Consider the following 25,262-nt stretch of genomic DNA (forward strand, 5'->3'; position numbering starts at 1 on the left):
GCCAGGGAATTTCTTCTCAGAAAATGACTGGGCATTGGAATGGGCTGCCCTAGGAGGTGGCAGAGTCACCGTCCCTGGCGGTCCATAAGGAAAGGCTGCGCATGGCATTCAATGCCGTGGCCTGGTTGACACGGTGGCGTTCGGCGGGAGGTTGGACTCGGGATGATGCCAGGGTGATTTCCAGCCTCCCTGTCCCCGCCACCCGCGCTGCGCTGCGCTGCGCTGCGCTGCGCCCCACGCCGGGCTGGGCCGGGCTGGGCTGGGCTGGGCTGAGCGGACCAGGGGCCGCGTCACGCGCCCGGCGCACCCGCGGCGCCCAATGGGGAGCGAGGAGCCGCCCACGTGACGGAGCGCGCGCGAACGGTCAATAGGGAGGGGGGCTCCTCCCCCCCCACCCCGCGCTCCCGCGTCCCTCCGGCGAGTCACGTGATGCGGCGCAACTCTGCCCCCCCCGCTCCCCTCCCGCCCTGGTCACGTGCGCTGGCGCCGGCGGCGCGCGCGGCCCCGACGGCCGTGAGGGGCAGCGCGAGCGGCGGCGGCGGGCGGGGCGCGCAGGGGCCGCGCCGGGCGGAGCGGGCGCGGGGAGCCCGCCGGGAGCCCGCCGGGAGCCGCCGCGGGCACCGGGTGAGGAGCAGCGCCCGCCCCGCGCCGTCCCGTTAGCGCGCCGCGGGCAGCGGGCGGGCAGCGGGGCTGCGAGGGTGGCTGTGCCCGTGCGGAACGGGAGAGCGAGGAGAGGAGGAAGGGAGGGAGAGAGAGAGAGAGAGACGGTCCTCGTCGCCGCAGCTGGGCTGGGGTGGGGACCCTCACCCGCGTCTGTCTCGCCGCCAGCCAGTTTCCCCCTCAGCCTCTGCAAGGCTCCTACTGCACGTCCTTAACACTGTGTGGTCTTACTGATTTTTTTCTCTTTTATTTTCCTGGTTTGTGGTGTTGCGGTTTATCCTTCCCTTTTGTCGCCGGCTTCCTGGAGCCTGACTGAGGTACCCGGCTGGTCGGGGAAAAAACAAACAACCCAGGAGCAGGAAAAACTCAACGCTTTTTGTTCTTCCTCGCCCGGCTTTCTATGAATATTTACAGCGTTTGTTCGGGTTTTTAACGCACTTCTTCTAAACTGAAGGGGTATTTGTTTTGTTTTTAAAGGAACTTGCGGAGTTCCAATTTAGGAAGCTCTTGTAAATGAACGCTAAAGGAATATTTGCCTGTTTTATAAGGAACTTGCAGGGTTCTGATTTAGAAAGTTCAAGTGACCCGTTTGTGTTGTCCTCTACTGACGGAAGGTAAAATGGGCTTAAATCGTTCCGACAAGGGGTGGGATTAAGAGAAAAGGGTACAAGGCATCATAAATGGAAATGTGCTTGGAGCACAGGGTATTTTAGGAAAAACTTTAGAAGCTGTTGGAAAGATGCATTCGTTCTTTAGTGCTTTAATATGAATGTTTCCCCTTGAATGCTTATCTCTCTGTATGTCAGATTGGAAGACAGGCATTGCTTTAGAAGACGTCCTCAGTGAATGGATTTGATAAGTTGCACTAATGTTTTAGCGTAGGGAAAAAAAAAAGAAAATAAGGCAAAGTGTGGTTGTAATTGCAGTTTTGTAATTGGAGGTTTGTTATGGTGGGTGGATGGCAGTCACCCTCATAAGGGTGGTTTCCTGTGGCTAAGCCAGTCATGTTCAGTAGCATTCACGTGTATGATGGTGCTCTTTGCTTGCTTATCTCTCTCAGCTGGTTACTCAAAGCAAACAGGAGATCTGGTTGTCAGCCCTTGGATCAGTAGTTCTTTCCTCCCCTGTGTGGCTCATTAAGGACATCTGAAAATAAATTGTGTAGAGGTTTGGAACACATGAGTTTTGCCATAGAAATTTTGCTTCCTGTAAGGTCCAAGGAAAGTAAGTTAGGGCACACTTTTTCAGAGTGTGCAGGTCTCTTCATTGGCAGGGGGAATGCCTCAGTTGCATCCCTTGGTTCATACATCTACTTAACATCAATAGTATTGTTAATATAATGATAGTATATGGTTTCTCTATTCCTTCTCAGTGCCAAGATATGAAATCAAAAAAAGGAAATGAAGACTGGGAGAAGACTGGCAGGACGTGAAGGATTTGATTCTTCCTTGGTTAAGGTGTACTTCCAATTAAAAAGGGATTTAGTGTGCCAGTCACTCTGCGTTGTTCTAAAGCCAGATATCCCAGCTTTTGTGTTCTCACTGCTGTTCATAATTCCCAAAGACAATTAGGAAAAATGAAGGCCTGAGCCTGCAGTTTTTCTGTGCAGGAGTAGGTCTGCCTAGCTGGAATAAGCTGCAACATTGGAGCCTAAGGAGGGAGTGAAACAAACAAACGTGCAATTGTGTTCCAGCAGCCTTTGCAAATAAGGGGATAATCTTTGAGGAGTTAACTGTAGGTTTTTTTTGTCCCGAGGACAATTGGTACTGTTTTCCCGGTAGGATGTTGTGTTAGGCTATTGTTCTATCCAGCGTGGATTTATTTAGCTGAACTATAAACTCTGTAGAACAGTATCTAAAATAATTTTAACAAAGCATTTTGTAAACGCTGCCTTTTTTTTTTTTTTAAGGCAGGATTCATGTTTGTCTTTCATGTGCCACTGTGAATCGGCTTGCAGGCTTTTTATTTAGTAAGCAAATTACTGAGGAGATGAATGTGTAGGCAGCAGATTAACACAGGATTTTTGAGGTGCCTATGATTCCAAAAGTGTGTGGCTTTTTAAAATTGTGAGCAGATGTAAATGTTTTCCCCTTAATGTTGGTGCTTACCCTGAGGTCAGTTTCTTTTTCGTCGCAATATGGCCAGTTCAGTTTCCTTTCTTTTACAAGCCGCCCTTTTTTGCTTATTTTTAGCCTAAGTGAAATTCAAGGAGTGATCTCTGTTTCTGTTTGGATACTGAGGTTGTTGGATCATTTTGGAGATGTCAGAGCCGTGAGAAGAGGTGTTGTTGACATAAACTCCCTCTGCTGGTTCATTTTGCAGCAGAAGTAAAGCTTTGTGTTGTGTAATTGTCTACCTCTGCATCATGCAGCAGAAATTAACAGTTGAGAGGTGGCACGCAGTGTTTCTAAAAGCAATTTGGGCAGCCAGTTTAAGCTCAGGGGTTTTATACTCATAAGGTTTTTAAGTGCAATTAACTTAAGATCTGGGTGTTGATACATGATGGATACTCCTCAGAGCTGCTGCTGCCTTGTTGCACACAGAATCAGAGCAATAGCCTGAAGCTAATATATTGAGAGAGCTATTAGCATGCAGATTAAAATACCTTGGCTGCTCGGGGCTCCATCTGGTACATTTGCCCTTACAAACTTCTCAGCTGAGGTGCAACCCTTGCACGGTGTGTGATGTAGCAGGGTCCTGTCAAGAGAAGTAAATAACCTTAGGTGTGGGACTGACACTCTGCAGGAAGGGTGAGGGAAGGACGCTGGGTTTCTTTGTGCTCCTGTTTGTGGTGCCATGTCTGGAGTCTCCTGGATCATCTGCCTTTCATGGCAAGGATTTGCCCAGAAGAAACTTCCCTCACAACTGTCCCCACCAGATTCAGGCAAATGTTGTGCAGGGATGAAGCGTGAGTGTAGTTGGTGTGAGGGCTCAGTCATGGTATCACAGAGCATCTGCTCTTTTGGGAAGTGTGCAGTATGTCCTACAGGATGCTGGAACCAATTTGGTTTCAGTTTTGATAATAACGAGTAACTTTACTGATACCTCTGTTTACAGTCCTACATTTAAAAATAGATTTCTCAAATACTTTTTTCCTCACTTGTAGAATTTTTTTTCCTTCCTGTGACTGCCAGAACTTTTATTGGACAACTGGGAAATTGGCTGAGGTTATTAAGGAATCTGTTTTTAGAGAGAAAAAGGTGGTGCTTCTGCCTAAGTGGAGTATTTGTTTTCTGTGGAAAATGAAGAATAAATAGTTAAATCAGCTTTCGATGCACAACTACAGTTAAGAAACAGTAGTCAGTGTATAAGGCCCAGAACTTTCAGGTTTGTGTGTAATTTCTCTGTTTTGGACAAAAGGATAAAGGAAAACAGCTGCTGTTGCTGCCATAGAAATGTTGAAAGCCAGTGATGATAGGTACTCCAGCAAACAGCAGAATCTAAGGACGGTAGTTAATATTTCAAGAGTAGGGAAAACTGTGTCTTTGAGGAGAAGCAGTACATATGACATAAAAGGCAATATGTTGTTTGGTTGGTTTAAGGATTTTTGTGAACCTTTGTTGGTTGCTAAATCCTGGATAGAGTTTAGGATTGAGATTTATTTAAGAAACAGATTTACCAGTGGCAGATGAGTTGTCCTTAAGAACCTTTTGAGGAAAACCCCTGAAATAACTGTAGAAATGTAGTAGCAGCTGAAATGACTGAAAATATACAGCATGGTTTTGGGAAAAGCAATATTAACAGCTGTTAACAATTGTAAGGACCTTCACCTGTGGATGGAGTTAATTGCTCATATCTCCAGTTTGGGAAGTCTCATGTGCTTGAAAGCTTTTATCTATTGATATTAGTTTGACAAGATGTCAGGTTCAGCTGTGAGGTGTGGGGAGTGCAGCATAAGTTTTGGAAGTGCTTGGAAAGGTTTTGTCAAAGATCAGTGATTAACTGAGTCATACAGAGCGGAAGAGAAAGAAGTCAAATGGATTAGAGACCTAGTGCACAGATCAGGAAGGGAGAGAAAAGGCAACACATATTACACTTATTAATTTTAGAATAGATTTGGTTCTCTGGGTGCTGTAAAACTTGTTATTCTGCCAGAGAATATCCTAGCCAATTTACACCTTGTCTTCCTGTCTTCACAGGTTATGTTGAAAATTACTTCAGTGAAGAAAATAGTTTTCTTAAAATTCAGGTTGACTCGTTTGTGCCTTGGCAGTTGTATATTACATGAGGCAAGTTAAATAGGTGAAGTCAGAAGGGACACTTCCTTGGTCTGCTCAAAAGAACAAGTAATTGCTGCCTTGTTTTAATTGATTGATAGTGTCATATGTTAAAAGACTTGCCAAGGTGAGGTGACAAATCTTGGCAGCTAACTAGCCTGTGCTTGTAACTGGACTAGAAATTAAGAAGGCTTAAATGCATCCAAACCTGTTTAGCTTGTAGAATGTCCTACGCCTTGCCATCAGGTAGACTTCGAAAAAAAAAATAAGCTATTCTACAAATAAATCTATTATGTATTTGCTCTGGAGATTTCAGATGTTTTCAAGACCTGCTTCAAATCTGAAATAGAGAGTTAAGTCAGGCTCTTAGTAAGAGATGTCTGTAGAGCAGAGCTGGGTTTATTGGATCAAAGTTATGGAATCTGATAAGGAAGCAACCCTGCCTGGTTTTTGTGTTAGGGTTTTTTTTTTTTAATGGACATAATTCCACAGTGACCTCTGTGTTTCTCAAACTTCATTTTCTTAATTGTTATTATTGCTACTTTTTTTAAACTCTCTTCTTCCAAAAAAACATCTGCAATGAATAACAGTTGACTGCTGTTGTTAAATGGCTTTCTGAAGCCCAGTCTTGGTTGTCAGCACAGTTTGAGAACCAAGCATCAGAAGAAGAGCGGAGAGGCTGTGTTTTCACTGTTATCCATACCTGGTACCCAGGCACCATCAAGAGGCAGCCTGACTTGAAAGCAGCATAGCAAAGAATAGGGGGATTGGGTTGCACTGAAGCAAAAAATGAAAAGGAAAGAACTAGGCGTTGATGAGAGGATGGCATCTGGGTAGAGACTGCAATTCTTATCCATGGAAAAATTCCCTGCCTCCTTGGCTTTTACTGTTTTATGGTGATTTGTCTTGTCACTGACATTCTGTGGAATTCTTCACCTAATGCTCTCCACATTTCACAGAACTTGCTGATAGCCCTGGGCATGGATCATGGATTGTAAGCTGCAGAGTCCCTTCAGGGTGTGGGCGATGTGATGTGCAGGGTTGAGTGCCTCGATGAGCTCTGGATGTTTGTGCTGTCAGCTTTGCTCCTGAGCTGCTGCAGTCATCCTGAGGAAACTGGGAAGAGGGAGCACTGGAGAAGAATGGGTTCTAGATGTTTGTTTTCATTGGCAAACATCTCTATACCCTGTCATGTTTCCAGCTGTTAATGTGATCCACCTGGTTTCTAAGTAACAGATTATGGCAATTTTACTTAATTGCTGTTCTCTGATGTGTTTCACTGCCTAATTGCACAAGCTCATGCTTTCCTGCTCTCACAAATATTTTTTGACCATAACAGCTTTTGATTACACAAGAGATGGCAGATTTGGGTCATGTTCATAACAGCTCCATCCTTATTTTTATTTGTATGTTTCACATATATATCAACTGCTTGCTTACATGGCATTTGTAACTTGTAAGATTACAAAAAATTCACAAGTGAAAATTTTATAAATTGGAATTGCAACTGAAATTCCCTTTGAAAATTCCCTCAGAATTCCACTCTGCCACCAGTGGATATTTGCTAAATCACAAATTTTTACTAAGTTTGCTTGTTAAAGAGCAGACGTTTAGCTGTATTGAATATAGTTTACTTAAATACCCTGTTAAGGACACAATTTGTTTTTTCAGTGAGGAGTTTTTTGTTCACCTAAATACATGGAAATACAATTCCATATTTCATACAGAATAGAATATTTACTTTCAGAGCTACCTGTCTTTTCTCCATGTAAAGGAATTTCCCTTACTGTCTGTTAATGAAAGCGCAGAATACTCTTTTTAATAAGCTTTTTGTTTGTGTTTTTTTTATTGCAGCAATGTCCTCTTGCTTGTAGAGGCGTCATGACACACAGCAGCATCATGGTGGACGTAGGCAAGTGGCCAATATTTACCTTACTTTCCCCCCAAGAAATTGCTTCCATTCGGAAAGCGTGTGTGTTCGGGACGTCGGCCAACGAAGCCATTTACATCACGCACAACGACGAGGTGAGCTGCCACAAGTGCCTGTTTTCAGAATGGCTGTAGATTAGTAGCTTCTCAAAAGCATTATGTGAAATCTAAAATGTGGTGGATATAACATTTGATTTTTTTTTTTCTTAAGTTTTGTGTGGGGACAATATAAATGGACTGTTAGAAGACTTTCACATGGCAAAGGCCAGGATGGATTATATGCACTTTGGAAGACAGGCAGAATTTAAAAGAAGGTGTGGTAGCTTGAAGTTAAGTGCAGACAGGTATGAAGATAGAAAATGAGGTTATGGCTTGCTAAGTAAAAAATACTGTGAAAGATTCTGTAGATTTTAATGATTCAGAAACTCATTATGAGTTAGCATAGTGCTGCTCAAAGAAAATGAGACAGGTGTTCTGGGATGTATTAATGGGAAGGTTTCTGGTAAGACTGGGTAGAGAAGGATTTTTTTTTCCCCGAAGTCCTATCAATAGTGCCTGTAGGATGAGCCTCCCACAGTATAGCTCTTTACATGCTTATGCATTATTTGCTATTTACAAACTGCTTTTAAAAGAAGGTGGTGGCTTCCCCTTTTCAGAATTTCAGACTTCTTATGATTTCAGACTTCAGACTTTTATTTTCCTGAAAATAAAAATAAAATAAAAAGCTTAAATTCCAGGACTGTACAAATCTGAATAATTCAGTTAACATCCAAAATGCCCTTGTGCAGCCTCTTGAGATTGTTAATTTCCATGCAGGATGTCTCTGGCCCCTGGAGGTCCAAGATGAAATTCTGTCCCTAGTTAATGAAGACCTGAGCATTACACATCTGTGCATACCTGAGCATAAAATATTTGAAATGAGTATTCTTTTGTTTTTCAGGTATTTGTTTTTGGACTGAATTGCAGTAATTGTTTGGGAACTGGAGATAATCAGAGCACAATAGTACCAAAGAAGTTGGAAGCCTTATGTGGAAAGAAGATCTCCAGTCTCAGTTATGGAAGTGGACCCCATGTTGTTCTTTGTACTGAAGGTAGAAAATTAACATTTAGTTAGAAACATAAGTTAAAGATTTTAAGCTAAACTTGCATTTAACAGGAATGGATTATAGTGTAATTGTATTAACTTGTTAACTGGCTAACGTACACTAAGAGGTTCTTGTTGGTCTTAAGTGGAAGTAAATGGATTTTGTAATTGCTAAAGTTTCCATTTCTACTATGTTGAGGTTGTAGCATTTTACACTGTCACTTATGATGTACTTTGTCTTACCTGTGCACTTCCATGTATTTCCACAATCTAGAGGATATGCTGTGATGTATGAATATAAAACAAAGTATATAATTTTATAGCATACAGATGATTCTTCTAATAGTTTGTTAATTTCAATTTCCTGTTGGTATTTGATAATTTCTTAAAATTCTGTCTTAACCTCCCTGAAATTTTTAGTGGTTTTCATCACAAATATTTTTGCAGATGGTGAAGTGTATGCTTGGGGACATAATGGTTACAGCCAACTTGGAAATGGCACAACCAATCAGGGCATTACTCCTGTTCAAGTTTGCACAAATCTCTTAATAAAGAAAGTGGTGGAAGTAGCTTGTGGCTCTCATCATTCCATGGCACTCTCATTGGATGGGGATGTAAGTTGAAACCTGTTCAAATCTCTTAATCTCCTTGTTGAAGTGAATAGTGGAGGTGACCTTGCAGTTTGAACTTCTGTTTCTACAGTGTAATTACAAATATAACCTTTTCTCTTGCTATCTCAAAGTAAGGTGTCCTTTTCTTCAGAGCAGACTTGAGAACAACAAAAAAAAAAAAACCCAAAACCAAATTACTAACCCCCCCTGCCAGAAAAAAAAGGAACCCCAGAACCTTGTTCCCAGAACAAGGGAAATACAACTTAGTAAACTTTTGTGTTTCTCACAGGGGTGAGACTAGAAAGATGTGCCACTTAGAGGTGAAGTAATGGTTTTTGAGGTGCAAAATGTTATTTATTTGCTTGCAGTTCTCTTAGTTAGGGGGTGTGTTGAATTTGTATTTACTGGGTTAGAATTTAGTCTTTTTCTTGTAGAAATGTCTTGCATTTCTACACTGGTACTGCAGAAGAATGTGGCTCTGCACACCTCAGAATACCTTGTTGTGTAGCTAATGAAAGAGCACTTGGTTTATATCCAAGTCTACTTCATGCTGTTTGTTTCAGGCTTCAGGCTATGTGTTGTGGGAAACACATCCAATTAGTTTCCAGTTATGCAGATTTGACCAATGTATGCACAGTGGAAAATCTGGTTTCAGCTGTGCAGTAATAAAAGAAAACCTCTAATTTTAAAACCTTTTGACAGTGAAAAGGGAAACTACAGCTCTTCTCATCCTGGTAATCTGAGCATGTCTGTGTTGTGGCCCAGTATGGAATAATAGTGCAACAGTAATACCAAGTATTTTAAGGGTAAAGAGAGATTAGGTTAAGTGGTCTGTGTTTTATCTGAAAGAAGAGCCTACACTTAGGAAAGATTTTGTGCTGTCATGTTTGACTTGGTCAAAGTGTAAAGCTTGGTGAGCATGCAGGGAGGAGAGGACATTTGCACATTACTTACACTAGAGGTGCCAGCTGCTGTGTGGTAGCTGCCTGTGCAGGCCAGACTGTTTCTTGTCATAAATGTGACATGCTTGAAATCTCAGTTGAAGCAGGGAAATTTCTTCGTGTTGACCATGGAGCTGGTGTTTGCAGCTGGCTTGCCCAGTGTGGCTCGTTAATGTACTTTAAATCCATCCCTGGTGTACCTTGCAGTAACTTGGTCTGTTTGTGCTCTGAGCTTTTACCAGAACTGAGTGCATTGAAAGCAGCAAAATGTGTTAAGCAGCTTTATAGAAAGATTTGGCTGCCAGCCCCCCTTGTGTCCTAATAAACCTGAAAAACCTCAGGGAGACATTGAAGTTGGAAGTATTTGTGGAAATACCTGGCATAATTGGTTGGTATGGTTCAGTGCAGTTTTAATGCAGTGCAAATTTAAAAAAAAAGTATTTTAATGATAGAATTAAAGGAATGCAAACATTCATGCTTCTCTGGCATGTCCTTTGGCATTTTGATCTACCTTCTGAGATTCTCTACCTAAGTATTTCCTGTTATTAAAGTTAAAGTATTTTATGAGGCATCTTCAAATATTCAGTAGGAATCAAAGATCCAGCATTTAGAAGTAACAAAAAGCAAAGGACTGATTCTTTCTTTTGTTCATGTTATTCATTGTAAATGAGTTGTGTTGGTGGTGGGGGGTCTTTTGTTCTTGTCTTTGGTGGGTCGGGGTTTTTTTTTGGTGCTGATGGAGGTGTTAGTTTTTAATGACTCTTGGTTTGGTGTTGCAGTAAACAGCTTCTGGCACCAAAGGATGTGTAGGTTTCTCATGAGGGTACCTGTCAGTGTGCTTGTACTGCCAAGCATGTCTGTGGAAGGTGTTTCCAAGAGGCCAAACTTCTGAACTGGATGAGGCACCAGAGAATGAACCCTCAGAAACAATTTTACTGCAAGCTGTGGGCATGTATACATGTAATAAAAATTGGAGGCACCAAAGCCACAGAGTTATAATTTTTTTATACCAAACTACTTCCCTATCTTCCTGACTTTCAGATAACAGGAACTCATATTTTTGCTTGTATTAGTACTAGTTTGCCCCAAGAAACTTTAAACTGACAGAAATTGTGGATTTTTTTTGTTAATGCTGCTGTGAAACACGAACTGACAAAACCCTGCTCTTTCACAGCTCTTGAAAGATGCCGAAGAGGTATGATGAGTGTCCAGCAATAAACCTGGCTTAGAGTTCTTTGAAGAAAACTACATAGCTCTAAACTGGGGAGTTAGTGTGTCTGGGAAATAAATGATATTCTGGCTTGCATACCTTTTTCAACATAATGAAATTGTAAAGACAATCACTATGCTCTTTGGCTTACAGTCTGACTTGTATTTAATATGGAAATATATTCCTTTTGTTTTTTGTTTTAGTCAGATGCTATCATTCTTTTGCAATAAGTTGGAAAAAGTGCTATATTCCTATTTGCTAAATGAGTCCTAATGCTGTTTATAATTTTCTTCTATTGAAAAATGAACTTTAAGCATTTTAGCTTGTTAAGTAGGATAGTTTACCCAATCCAGTGCTGCCTGTGGGAAGATTATCTATTGCTATCATTACTATTATTAAGCTTTAAACTGTGTGGCTTTGTTTGTTTGTTTTTATGGACAGCTGTACGCTTGGGGCTACAATAACTGTGGTCAAGTTGGATCTGGATCTACAGCCAACCAGCCAACTCCTCGCAGAGTTTCCAACTGCTTGCAGGGTAAAATTGTGGTTGGCATCGCTTGTGGCCAGACCTCCTCCATGGCTGTAGTAAACAATGGTGAGGTAAGTGCTGCTGCTGCATTCCCTCATTCTCTGTCACCTGAGCCCACCAAGCTGGTGTCTGAATATGGAGAAATGCTGGCAGGGAGGGCTCAGGTTAGGGCTGTTATTGACAGAGCTATCCTGGCAACTTCTGTGAGCCAGCTGCAGGAAAACACTGCGCGTGACTGGAGATGCAGTCTTTCAATATTCCTTCTTATGGCAAAGACTGTATTGGAACACAATTCTTACTGAGTCTGCAACTGCAAGAATTTGAACAGTTGTATTAACCATGTTTGTCTTCATCTTGCAAGAGATTACTTGACATAAGTTACATTAAATTGTTTTAATTCATTATATTAGTCTCAGTTTATTTCTTTAAAGCATGCACAATCAAACAGTTAATTTTTCTGCAAGGATACATTGGCTGATCCTGTTTTTTAAACACATTGCTTAATTACCAGCAACAAACCCAAGGCGTTCTTTTGAACATTGCCCTCCCATTGTGCAACTGTTCCATTTGACATAAGTTTATGGTGCTGTCTTGCTTTTAGGTATGAACTGTGACCTCTATTTTACTTCATTTCACCAACCAGAGGGTAGTATTTCCTTGTGAATGGAAGGACTGCAAAGTCCCTGAGGCTGAGATGGGTTTTCATTGTCCTTATGTGTGTCCTGGTGTGTGTCCACTGTAACAAAACTAAAGGAAGAATTAGAGATAAACTGGGGACTTCCATATGAAGTGATCAGTTCATCAGAATAACGTAAAAAAAAGGAAAAGTAATAAGGGAAAGGATGGTGTAAAAGTCAGTGTTGATGCTATGGGAGAGATTTTGGTGTAGTGTAAGTTTATTGCCAAATTTCTAGTACTTCAAAGACATGTTTTTTAGCTTCTTTAAAAGGTAAATTCAGGGTGGAGAAGTTGAGTGCAGTAAGTCATTGCAATTTACTTAATATCTTTCAGTCTTCTCTGTATTGCTCTTCAAATAGCACACAATTTTTTAATAAGTACTTTTCTTGGCTTGTGCTTGGATACTAAGTCTTAAGTGCTGCGTACTCCTGGTGAAGAGTGGCTTCATTTTGTTTTCCTTGTGCACTCAGGTTTATGGCTGGGGTTACAATGGCAATGGGCAGCTCGGGCTGGGGAACAACGGGAACCAGCTGACCCCGTGCAGAGTGGCAGCGCTGCACAGCGTCTGTGTGCTCCAGGTATGCCCAGCGTGGAGGTGAAAGTGCATTCCTGCTGCTAGCTTCTGCTGGAAAACTCTCTTTGGAGTATTACACCTGCTTCTAGATTTCACTAGTTCCAACGCTGAATTTTTTTTAGCTACAATGAATTATATTTTGCTTATACAACATGCAAGTAAGCTGTGAAATACTTGATTTGGTAAATGCTTGGAAAGGTTTAAAGTTAGCTACTGTAACTACTAGTGAATTATGCAGTTGATACAAATTGCATACTTGTTACAAAATTAAATGAAATGTGCTAGTTAAAGACAAGGGGAATCAGATGTTCAAATTTGTTCTAAGTATTCTAATTAGTCCTTTAGAAGCAAGGGGAGAGGAAAGATGAGACATGGTGGTGGGTTTGATTGTTTGGTGATTGGATTTAGTTTGGTTTGTTTGGATTTGGGTTGGTTTTTTTTTTTTTTCTAGCTAGAAATTAAACTAAAATTTGGGATTTCCTGGGTTTTATGGAAGGTTCTATAGAGTTGAATGTGGTAAGTTGCGTTGAAGGGTTGTTGGCTGTTGAACTGCAGCTCTCCTCATTACAGAGTACTCATACTGTATTCAGAATAATCCAGCTCTGAAATACTTTCAGAGCATTGCAAGATGTGATGAAGCAGTTCTGTGTTCCTCATGTGCAAAGGAAGCAGGTAGCATCTAGGGAGACTTGTCTAGTGTGCAGTAAGTTCCTTGGGAGCAGCCAATGCAATTAATGAAGCTGGGGCTTCGGCAGTACCTACAGCCAACATAGCTCGTGTTAGCTGCCAGTACTGAGAAGTATCGCATTGTGGTGCTGGGTGCAGAGTGCCTGAGATACTTACCATGAGCTAGCCAAGGTAATGTGTGCGATATTTTGTTTCTCATTGTGTTTGGTCCGGGAGTAACGCTGTATACATTTACTTACAGATTGCCTGCGGCTATGCGCACACTCTAGCACTAACAGATGAGGGCTTGCTCTATGCCTGGGGAGCTAACACTTACGGGCAGCTGGGGACTGGCAATAAAAGTAATCAGCTCAGCCCTGTGCAGATCATGATGGAAAAAGAAAGGTAATCTTGCTCAAGCTCTTTCTGGGTTGATAAAGTCTGAGCATGTGTTATGCAGTCTCTAGCAGTGGAAGCATGCATGTGTAGGGCTTGGTGGATTGTTTTTCTGTTGCTGATGTTAAAAATATGGGAAAGGATGGTAACTTATTGTTTACAATGAGTACTGAGTGCTTTTTGCTTCTGTAATGGTTATTGAACAAACTGTACTTTGCATTAGCTGATACTGAAGGAATAAGTGTTACGCTATTCTGTATATTGTTCCATTGCTTAAAACTGGAGCTATGAAATCAATAAACCAAGCCATGAATTGAAGCCTACATTAAAAAAAGAAAAAGAAAGTCGGGAGAAAGGAAACACCACCTTTGCAAGAAGTGACATGTGAAGAAAAACAATTTTTGAAAGGTTTAAAATAGTCCACCATGAAAATAGAACTCAATTTGCAAGGTTGCTTGAGCTAAGGACAGTTAGCACCCATATTTATTACTTGTACCAGTTAGTAGTTTGTAGTTTTTTTAGTTTCCTGAACTCATAAAAGAATGAAATTAACCCTTGTCAGTCCTCTTTCATCACCCTTTCATCGTCCTCATATTTGGGGCTACCTCTTTTGCTGCTCACCTACAAATGTGGGCCTCAGTCCCATTCTCTGGGCCCTTGTGTGTTTTCTGGGCACATTAATGTACCTTGTCTTGGTCTATAGATCTCTTAATTTTCAGTCTCCTCTTATCTAGGAAACACTTCTGCTTTTTCTCCCCCATTTGGGAAGTCATTCTTATTTTTTGTTGTTTCTCACACTTCACATTTAAAGCTTCATAGTATTGAGAATGTTTAAGAGCTTAAAAATGGGGGTCAGAGAAAGAAGAAAGGAACTATCACAATAAAAACCACTGCCGTGGGGCTGGTTTGTCTGTGAAGGAACTGACACTAGTGAAGGAAAATGAAATATTCTTTAAAAAGCAGTGAAAGAGAAATGTGTACATTTGCAGATAGATCAGCTTTGTTTTGTTAGTGATTTATTTCATGAGTAAACTGTTGTCAAGGGGAACTGTTGCGTTCAGAACTGTATGTGAACCCAAGCATGGGGTTATAATAACGCTGGCATTTGTTCAATGGATGAAGGAGGGGGAAGTATTATAGAACTTCTGCTTGGGATCTAAGGGAGAGATAAATCACTTGAACTTACTCATCTTGCTTGACTTGGCTCCCTTGGAAACAGTGCTAAAAGTGGGTGAGCTGTCATTTCCCATGAAGCACATGACTGCTGCTCCTGATCTTTTCGTTTATGTAATTCTTTTGTCATTTATATTTAATGCTGGCAGCAGTTACTTAGGAGGTTTCATTTGGTGCTGTCTTGAAAAATATTGCACATACAGATGTAAGGAATGTTCAGACTTCATTTAGTGTTAGCTCAGAGGAACAGCTGTGAAGGTCATCTTCCTGAATTTTGGTGTTAAATGCGTGGTTAACATGTTACCCTGTACATGTACTGTAAGCATGTGTACCATAGGTGTGCTTTAGTACTGCTGTACTGCTGAAGTGTTGTATAGTCTGTAAAAAGAAGAATCTGTTCTGCTAAGAAAAGAAGGTTTGGAGAGGGAAGAAGTTCAGCTTGATAGCTGTGATAAAAAGTGAGTTGTCCCTAAAATAAATACTCTATGGTGTGTCTTGCAGAGATGTTGCATAGAGGTTCATAAGTTGACAGTAGTGTAAAACAAGCAATCAGTTTTCTTTCTGCCAGAAATTATTGATACATATACTGAAAGTGATGTAGACTCTTTGAGTTTTGTCTTGAAATAATTTTTGCACTTTAAATATGAACGTTGTGCTGAAACTTTTTTTTTGCCTAAAAATCTAACTCTTCATGGGCATTGTTCTGTAAAGGAATACACATTTGTGTGTGTATATTCTTAGATTGCTTGGAAGGATATTTGTTGTCCTGGTTGATGGGTTTCTGTCACAAAAGCATGAAATCCTCTGATGTGTTTTTTACCACAGAGAAAAAACAGGAAAGCATAGCTTTTATTTTGAACTTGGGAACCCTCCCTGTTTTACTTATCACATGCACAGAAACTCTGGCAATGTCTTTGTGGTGTTTTAATTGGAATTGTGTTCCTTCTCAGTTCTTGCAGTGTTTCAGATAAGAATCTAGGGATTGCCTGAGCAGCTGGAGAACAGGATAGATAAGTGAGCATCAGCAGCTTTAGTATTTTAAAAAAACTGTGAGGTGGGTGAAAAGACTATGTAGACTTTATTTAAAAACAACCATAGCTCTTAAAGAATTCATTCCCCTCAAATGAAGCACTGTGTTTCACGTTGAATTTCAGTGTTGAGGAAAGTAAGCTTAACAGCAAAATAAGTCTGAAGTACAGGCAGTAGGCCAGAGCTCTGTTAACCTACAAAAATCAAGTTAAAAGGAGGTAGAAGAAATTTCTTCTTGAGAATAAGTTTCTGATTTGTGTTGGTTTTAAGGGGGAAAAACAAAACTTGTTTTTTCTTTATCCCCTTTTCCATAGTTATGAAAAAATAGGAGGCAAGTCAGTTGATAAGGACATAGCTAAAGCAACATCTGATTACAATAAAATCGACAATCTGAAAATTTGATTGTGGGATTTTTTAATACCCGTTCAAGCAGTATCACATTTCTGCAGGACAAAAACCTAAGTACAGGATTGTCGCTGCATAGTTTGATTGGCTGCTATTTTGGTGAGGCCTTTGGGAAGTGCTGCGAGTGCCTCACGGTGTTCCTTGTGCCCGCAGGGTGGTGGAGATCGCCGCCTGCCACTCGGCGCACACGTCGGCGGCCAAGACGCAGAGCGGCCAGGTGTACATGTGGGGGCAGTGCCGGGGCCAGTCCGTCACCTTCCCGCACCTCACCCACTTCGCCTGCACCGATGATGTGTTCGCCTGCTTCGCCACCCCCGCCGTCATGTGGCGCCTGCTCTCCGTAGGTGAGCTCCAGCTCCCGCTGTCCCTGTGTCCCTTGGTGATTGTACAGCACGCTGCTTCCCTGGCAGGCTTCTGTTTCAAGGAGGGAAGCTTGGCAACTCTGTGGCTAGTTGTTTCTTCCTTCTGCTTCCTTCTGCTATTTCAGCAGCTGGGGATCCAGGGTAAGGGTAACAAGGTTGTTTGCCAGTGTACATTCAAAGCCAACCCTGTTTTACCATTGCATGATGGAATATGGTGTGTGAAAAACGCCAATCACTTGTTTTTTAAATTTTTAAAGTTTAGTAGTAATAAAACGGTTATAAAAATAGTAATACAATTAGAGTAATAATAATTTGGACAAATTGAAATGGACAATATGAGACAATAGAGACAAGGAGTTATGGATGTCTGGGTACCTTTTCTGGGCAGCATAACCCTGAAAAAGGACACCTGTTAACCAAGGATTTTTTCCTCTTAAAACTATTCCTGCTTGGAAGATTACTCCTGAGGCTTGTTTTCTTTTGGTATCTAACAACTTTGGATTTTAAGTGTTGCCTGTAGCTTTTCCCTCATTAGTATTTGCCCTCCTAGGAGCAAACCTCTCCCCTGTGTTTTCTTGTTTTGAAAGTAACAGAATTCCAAGTTTTCATTTCATGAGATGATTTGTCTCAAGTATATTTAGTTTGACTATCCTTAAAGATGGACAGACTTGTAAATAATAGTCCCTGTGAAACAAGACTATTTAATTGCTTTTTCTGTTGGAACTCTCTTCTTATATTGTCTTGGATTACTCTGTGGGGTGCTGTCTTTGTGTCCAACAAATAAGCTCAAACCTTTTTTCTTTATTTTCTTTGATCCACATGCTGCTAATTCTTATTTGACCCCAAATAGGATATAAAGGGCTTAGCTTGCACTTCCTGGAAAACATGAAGGTGTTTTCATGTTCAAAAAAATAAGGATGTTTCATCTTACATCTGCTGCCTCCTCAGTTCTCAAGATCTCTTAGGACACCTAATCTATTGACAACAGACCCTAATTTTGTTAGTCTCTGTATGGAATTGTTTTTGGGGAGCCATGGATCACATCCCAAGTAACCTCTCTCCACTTAAGTCTCTCAGACTTTACTGTTGCATTTGGCTTGTCCTAACCCAGCTTCTCTGTGGTAACTTCTCATTTAGCACGTTACCACATTTGTAGAGGTCCAGGTAACAGCATCTCACCTGTAGGGGAGAACTGAGTAGAGATGCGACAGAGAGAGAAGATTAACTTCGAGCTGTCTGCTCCTGAGTAAATCTAAGTCTGCTTTTTATCCCATTTGTCACTTTCTCTGTTCTCTAATCCTCTGCAATATGTGCTGGTCTTGCTCTCTCTTGCCTCCACACTTGTGGAGGTCTCCTGGTTGTCCAGTCTGTTGCCTTTTGCTAATAGTGAGAGCTGTTTAAATGACATCTCTCCCTGGTTTCAAGTCCCTTGTTTTTATGAGGTATTCCCAGACTGGGTATAACCAGGTGTTTGACCTCTGTTACCTGCACTTTAATTCCTCTTAGCCTTTGGGGATTCTTCCCCACTTAGTCTGGCAATCTTACTGAATATTTAAATCAAAATAATTAGTTCTGTGAGCATTTTTAAATCTCCATTTTCCATATGTGTTTTCCTTTCCCTCCTGTTTTAATCACATAGGAGTAAACACTTCTTTTTTCTTATGTTTTTTTTTTTTTGTTTGTTTGGGTTTTCTGGTGTTGTTTTGTTTTCTTAGGGAGAGCTAACTCTGTGTAAAGGTTATTGTTCTACTTACAGTTACAGTGTCCCTGCCAAAAAAATGAATCAGCCACTCAGGATTGGCTGTGGTGAAATACAAATTTGCAGGACTGAAAGTATTTGGAGTGAAAGCTAAGCTCATGACCTAGCAAAAAAAAGATCACATGAGCAAATGGAGAGGGATTGGAGCATGGCTTAGTTGGGCCAGAGGAGATTCAGTTTCTGTGAGTGATTCATGTAAGTCAGAGGAGTGCAAGGTCTTGTGTGGAACAGGCGTGGCTTGCCAGTTCTGAGTAGTTTGTTACAGCAGTATTTCTTCTTAAATGCAAAATAATTTAGTGTCCCTAATGGTGAAGAGTGGTGTGAAGATTATATATGGATCAGCTCTATACAGTCCTGTGGATTGCATTCTGTTTAGTAGAAATCCATTTGTTTTTCTTTTCCATGCTTCAATTCTTAGAAGCCACTTGCTTTGAAACACACATTTAAGATGCATCAGAATAGTGGGTTAAATTAGGTTTTCTGAAATTTCAGAGGCCTTGTTTTACCAGAAGCCTCAGACAGCTTGTGCTGCAACTCCTGTATGATTTCTAGAGACACACAGAGAGTGTGTCTCCATGAGACCAGTGCCACAGGCCTCAATAGAGAAAACTGTGGTATTTCTGCTTTAATCCACTTCCAGAGCTGCTGAGGTTTTGTGTCCTTGGTTGTACCTTCAGCAGCACTGCTGCTGGATTTTGTGTTGTTATAACTGACTCATAAACTGAGTAATTGGTGTCAGTGATAGTTCATGTTAATGAGGCCTGGCAAAGACCTCATCAGCCTGCAGGCTGTATCCAATCTGCCAGCACAGAAAGGTGACCATGTGGTGACCTGTTTTCTTTTTAGGCCCAGCTCACACCGTGTCAGTGTGGCTGGAGTGCTGTAGGCCCCTTCCCCAGGGATTTCAGGGGTGTTGCAGACTCCCATTAGCAGCACGCTGCAGTTCAGGGGGCAGAGCTAAGCTGAGCCAGCACTGAGCTGCCTGGAGGCTGGGAATCTTGTGGGTAGTGCCCATATGGAGACAGAGTTCTCCAGGTACTTCCCTTAGTGCTGTGCTGCCTCTGTGCAATGGGATGGAATGGGAACTGCTGACCATTGCTGCTTGTAGCTGTTGTGGAGCAGCCCTTCCCAACAGGAAATGCTACTGGATTAATTAATCGTTCCCATTTTTCTGCTTAAGCCAGTGGATCCCTGACACAGATCTGTTTTCCTTGACAACTCTTGGTTAAGCTCCTAGCCTTAGTGATGAGTATGTTCCATTTAAGATGCTCTTAACATCTCATTTTGTTTGTTTGTTTTGAAATTGATTCTGTAGAGCATGAAGACTTTTTAACAGTAGCAGAGTCTCTGAAGAAAGAGTTTGACAGCCCAGAAACCTCAGACCTGAAGTTCCGTGTGGATGGAAAGTACATCCATGTCCACAAAGCTGTTCTGAAAATCAGGTAGTGGTTGTGTTTCACAGCTCTTATTTGTACAGAACAAGCTTAGGATATCATCAAAGGGGCAAAAAACAGTAAGAGGGAAGGAGGGACCCCAAAACCTGTAGTAGATAGTATCCATGTATCCAAATAGCTTTAAATGAAGTGATGGTAAAAGGGGGTCCACATTAATTTTTCACTGAGCCTGCTTTTCCTGGGATAATAAATTCTGTTAAGTTGGTCTGATTGCAGTGTATACACAGATGTTTCTGTAGCATGGGCAAAAGAAGAGTTTTATTTAAATGCATAATGAAGGCTACAGTGTTAGGAACCAAAATGTGGACTGCTGGCCCTGATGGGGCATGGTAAAATATTTGTGAGTATTGTAGAGTGCCCCACATATGTGTTTCAGGGGGGACTGTAATGTAACATTTGTGTGTGTGTAGTAGTATTCCAGATGATGTCTCTGTCTCCTAGGTGTGAACACTTCAGAACCATGTTCCAGTCATACTGGAACGAGGATATGAAGGAGGTGATAGAAATAGACCAGTTTTCCTACCCTGTGTATCGTGCCTTCCTCGAGTACTTGTACACGGACAGCGTTGACCTCCCGCCGGAAGATGCAATAGGTACTGCTGATGGTCAGAAAGCAAAGCCAGAAAAACTGGGACAGGGCTTGCAGTATAAGTGACTAAATACAGGCTTCTAGTCTAGCCTAGAATGTATTTCACTGGTGATTAATTCAGCTGTCTTTAAAATGCTGTTGTAGCAAACTTAACTGCAGCAAAAATAATGTGTATTTCGAAGTAAACTATGAGCAGTTTGGTCAAGGTTGGGAGAGGAACTATTTCTCTGGGTGAAAATACTTGCATGCTTTACTAATTTGAGTCAGTTACTTTTTGGCATATGATCAAAGAATCTCAGTAGATCTAACGGGGAGGAAACTTGGACAGCAGAGCAATTACAACAAGCTGTAATTCAAGCCCATTTGTTGATAATAGTAGTTTTTTACTCATGCTATGGTGCCTGCCACTAGGTATGCAAGTTAGTAGGACAGCCTTCATATTTACAGAGATTACAGGAGTGCAGAATGAGGTAATAAAAAGTTCTTCTTTGCCTTTAATCTGCATTTTCTGAATAGTAACCTACTTGGAAAAATCACATTATAGAGATACAGAGCTTTGCAGGAGCAGAGAGGTTGAAAGAGCAGAGTTAATTTTTCAATTGACTGATACCATGATGTTTTAATTGCAGGGCTCTTGGATTTGGCTACTTCATACTGTGAAAACAGACTGAAAAAACTGTGTCAGCACATTATCAAGAGAGGAATTACTGTGGAAAATGCATTTTCATTGCTCTCTGCTGCTGTCAGATATGATGCAGAGGTAAACTTCTAAAGTTCAATCTCTTAAATGGGTGGCTGCTTCCTGACTTAAACTATGGAGAAAAGCAGCTGGTTACATTTTCATATAAGCTCTCTTACTTTCGTTTAATTCTATTTGCCATTTTCAGAATTTGAGAATGTTGGACTTACCTCTCATGGCAAATACAGTTTTTGTATCTCATTTTTTATTTTCATTTTTCCCTATAAACCAGTACTGGGAAGGTGAACTAGTATGCAGATATTTCTGAGGATGGAAACACTAACTCTGAAACAAGGGGAAGGTTTAAACAAAAAGTAACATAATGAAAAGCAGGCTTTTAAGCCTTAAATTACTTATTTGTAAGGCTGTGTGTTGTGTGTGATGACATGGTGGTAGGTTGGGGATTGAGTGATTTGGGATTTTTTTTTGGTTGGTGGGGTGGGGTTTTTTTAGCTTTTTAGTTTTGTTAGGTACAAATACACTTCCAGTTTTCAGAGTATGCTAATGAAGTGTCAGGATAGGAACTGCTTCAGGGGTCTTATAAACGTTGAAGACAGAGCAACAGTGTGTGAAGAGGGGAGTGAAACCTCCTCACTGTGGAATGTCTGACTTCACTCCTAGATCCCTAACATGCTGCTTTAGGAACTAATCAGGAAGTATTCCTGGGCTCGCTTTGGCTGCTTGTGTTCAGTGGTATTCTGTGCATTGCGTTGGCAACTTTACAATTGGTTGGTTTTGAACTTGCTGCTTGTGCTTACAAAGCAGTTTTTTGGTACTCAGTAAATCAACTTATTGCTTTTTCTTGTACCTAATTTCCAGCAGCTGGCATGCAGCTTGCCCTTACTTATTTCAGAGCCTTGAGGTGTGATGCTTGCTTGACAGACCTTAACCAAAAGCTGTGTTAGTGTCTGTCCTGGCTTCTAATCTACTGTGAATAGTGATGTCTTTGATAGAAGTTCATAAAAAAATAGGAAGATTCCCATATTTTAGCCTCCAGAGATGGTTTGCAGGATGGGTCTTAGGTATGTGATTGATTCTGCTTGTAAGGGCTGTAAGGAATCCAGACTTTGCCACACCTGTACTCTGCCACACCTGTAGCTCCCTAGCCAAGTAAAGTTAGAACCGTAGGCTTCAATGCTACTTCCATGAGAGAATGGGTGATGCTGAGGGGTTGGGCTTCAACAAAAGTTGGGTTTACATGCTGCAATGCTGGCAGGGGGCTTGGAATTGCTTGGCTGATGTAGTTCTTTCAAGGGGATGTGTGCCGGAAGACAACACTTAAAAAGAAGCTGCTTCACTAATTTAAAAGACCTCCATGACATGAAACTCCTGCAGTTTCTTTTGGTGACTGACTGAAGGGGCTAAAATTAGGTCAGGGCGAGCTTCTTGTTGTAGATTTTAAAATAATCCTTAGCTGTACCTTGTGCCTTTATTCACCTAAGTCTATATTAAGTAGTTTGCTGGGAGCTCATCCATCTGCAAATGAAACTCAGCCTTTCTTTTTATACAGAACTTTAGATTTTTCCAGAGTTACTAATACTACAATAATTCTGTTTATTGTATGCTTCTGTTGCATTGACTTGGAATATAAAGTTTTTAATAAAGCAGTGCAAAATATTGTGATGTGTATGATGTAATTTTCTTTAAAATGCTAGTTAATTTTGTTATTAAAAAATACCACAACTGTCAGTGTTCAGTTCTAATAAGCTTGTCTTTTTTTGTTGCACAGATGCCACACAAGTCAAGATCTGCAGCTTCAGAATGCCTGGTTTTAGGCCAGGATATATTTTTATATTACTGTTATGTCAAGAACTGGCACTGGCACACACAGTTGCTCTAGTTTCAGTATTGACCTTAAGAGAAAGCATCAATATTATTCAGTCTTTCCTACATCATGGGGCTTAGAGAGTTTGCTTTGCCTTCCTGCAGTGCCCATCCTGCTGAGCAGCCAAGGGAAGAGCGTGTTCTCACATATAGAGAGTCCTACAAACATCTGATAAAGAAACTAGAACAGTGTGGGCAGTTGCCCTTTTTTGTCAGGGCTGCAGCATCCTCCTTAGAGCAGCTTAGATTTGCACCACAGATTAGATTTCCTCCTCAAAGGAGGAGTTGGAAATAATCTGAGTGGGAAGTGTTCTGTGGGGAACCTTGCACTGACAAGGACTGTGCCTTTTTTTGGTGCTCTTTAAGGCATTCTCTCTGTCTGACATCACCAGAGTGCAATGATGGTTGTGAGGCTTTGCTAATTATTACATGGGAGTCACTTCTAAGTAAACTCAAATATCCAGAGCTCACTTTCTGGAAGGATTGCTGTGCTGCACTGTGCTCCAGTAGTGCATTTGAATCACATTCAGGAGCCCTGTGAAGTACTTTGTAGCAGAGATTGTTTCTAATGCACAGAAGGACCTTCTGCCTAATCTTTGCTGTACAAACTGTCCAGTCAGGATACACTGAGCCTGGAACTTCAAGGATCTAGCTAAGCCCTTCAAGAAGCAGGAAGGAAGTCAAGCAACCTTACAAATAATAGATTTGTTCATATTATGAAAGAAAAGAGCTGAATTTTCTTTATCCACAGTCTTGGTTATACATCATTACCCCAAGATCTCCTATTTACATTGGAGTTTCAAAGTTGTCAGAGAATGCAGATGAAACAAAGTGTGAGAATTTAAAATATATATTGCTCGGAAAAGCTGTTTTTTGTGACTGCTGCTATATAATGAGAAACAAATTTTGGTTACTTCCTCTTGTAGCTGCATTTTCATAGTGACATGTGGGTAGAATCATTATTTTCTGTTGCATTTACATAGTGACTGTTGGGGGGGAAACACAGAGCCACTGGGTGTGTTTGTCCAACTTGCTGCAAAAATAAAACATAAACAGGCATTTGTGCCTCAATGATATTTTCTGTGATTGAAAACAAAGATAACGTTTTTTCTTTTTGTTTTTTTTCCCACCTCTTTAGGACTTAGAGGAATTCTGCTTTAAGTTTTGTGTCAATCATTTGACAGAAGTGACACAAACTACAGCATTTTGGCAAATGGATGGTCCCCTGCTAAAGGAATTTATTGCTAAAGCCAGTAAATGTGGAGCCTTTAAGAACTGAAAGAATGATGCCGTAAGTCGAGGTGTTTGTGGGGTTCTTTTTCCAGCTACAATGTAACTGTGTGGGTCCAGGCAGGTGTTTTGTGGTCTCTTCCACCACAGAACCTGAAAGGCCACAGTGAAAACAAATGTTTTCAGTGCTCAAGAGCGAACTGTTGTAAAAATGTGTCAAGCAAAACACTCACTTGCATTTAACAAACCTGGATGGTGGATCCAGCTCAAGATTCAGGCAGAGAGGGAATGCTGCAGTGTGCAAAGGATTCCGGCCGGTGTCCCGGACTTGCCTTTCCAGCCTAGGAAATCTCCGTTCTAGCACCGCCTGCTCGTATCTCCAATTTACTGTCTGGGGTTGGAAAATAGTCTGGCCCGAGCCACTGAATGATGTCACTTAAATCATTAACTCCCTGGGATTATAGAGGAGCAAATGGCATGGTTGTCTCTTGCTGCATTTGCATGATTGTGAATGAATTGGCCATTTGCTGTGTGTAATTAACCAAGTGTATGCAGTGCTTCAAGTGTGCAAAAATGATGTATCTTCAAAGCCTCTGCAAGTGACTTCGAAGAAAGGAGTTACTAGGAAAACTAATTTGAAGTAAATCTCTATATTTGGGTATATTTTAATATAAGTTGTAATGTGTACTTTGTGGAATCTGTTCAAGCAATATTTATAATGCTTAATGGAAATAATTCCACTCTCCAGTGACTTCAGATTATATTGGTTCCCTCAGAGGGGGAAGGGAAAGCTGGGTGGGATTTTGCTTTTAATTATTGTCTGAATTTAAACTACATGTAATAAAATTACTTTTTTGTACCTCTTCACTAGCAAACTTTGGATTTTGAAGAACATTGCAAGCTTTTTGTGTTACATACAGCATCTTAAGTTGCTTCATTTAAAAAACTTCATCAAAACAACAAAGGAAAACCCAAATAAACAACAAATAAAGCCAAAACCCAACTTACCCCATACAATGAATCTTGCTGATTTCACTGTGCCTGACAAAATACCTGTGCTCTTGATTTCAGAAGTTCACAGATTTCTTTGTAGGCACTAATTTTAGACCTCAGTGGTTCACTCTATGGATCTGACTTTTTATACTAAGTCATCCTTACGTGGCTGTAACCCTTCTGAAGGTAGGTATGGACCATCCTTATCAT

The 25,262-nt window shown here is 41.0% G+C and overlaps 1 protein-coding gene across 3 annotated transcripts; it reads left to right on the forward strand.

Moving 5' to 3' along the window:
• Positions 1 to 548: 548 nt before the first annotated feature.
• Positions 549 to 25,076, forward strand: RCBTB1 (RCC1 and BTB domain containing protein 1). 3 transcript variants are annotated; one of them, XM_066544974.1, is made up of 12 exons: positions 549 to 624; positions 6,732 to 6,902; positions 7,747 to 7,897; positions 8,338 to 8,504; positions 11,094 to 11,252; positions 12,330 to 12,437; positions 13,362 to 13,504; positions 16,256 to 16,446; positions 19,539 to 19,665; positions 20,119 to 20,270; positions 20,896 to 21,026; positions 23,968 to 25,076. In XM_066544974.1, exons 2-12 carry the CDS (start codon positions 6,759 to 6,761, stop codon positions 24,106 to 24,108), a joined length of 1,614 nt encoding a protein of 537 aa, XP_066401071.1. In that variant the 5' UTR covers positions 549 to 624; positions 6,732 to 6,758; the 3' UTR covers positions 24,109 to 25,076. The 3 variants fall into 3 exon arrangements, with proteins under 3 accessions (XP_066401071.1, XP_066401072.1, XP_066401073.1); XM_066544975.1 differs by lacking the exon at positions 549 to 624 and adding an exon at positions 768 to 977; XM_066544976.1 differs by lacking the exon at positions 549 to 624 and adding an exon at positions 1,097 to 1,116.
• Positions 25,077 to 25,262: the final 186 nt, after the last annotated feature.

Source organism: Molothrus aeneus, chromosome 2 (assembly GCF_037042795.1).
Source record: "Molothrus aeneus isolate 106 chromosome 2, BPBGC_Maene_1.0, whole genome shotgun sequence".
In the NCBI taxonomy this organism is placed as follows: domain Eukaryota; kingdom Metazoa; phylum Chordata; class Aves; order Passeriformes; family Icteridae; genus Molothrus; species Molothrus aeneus.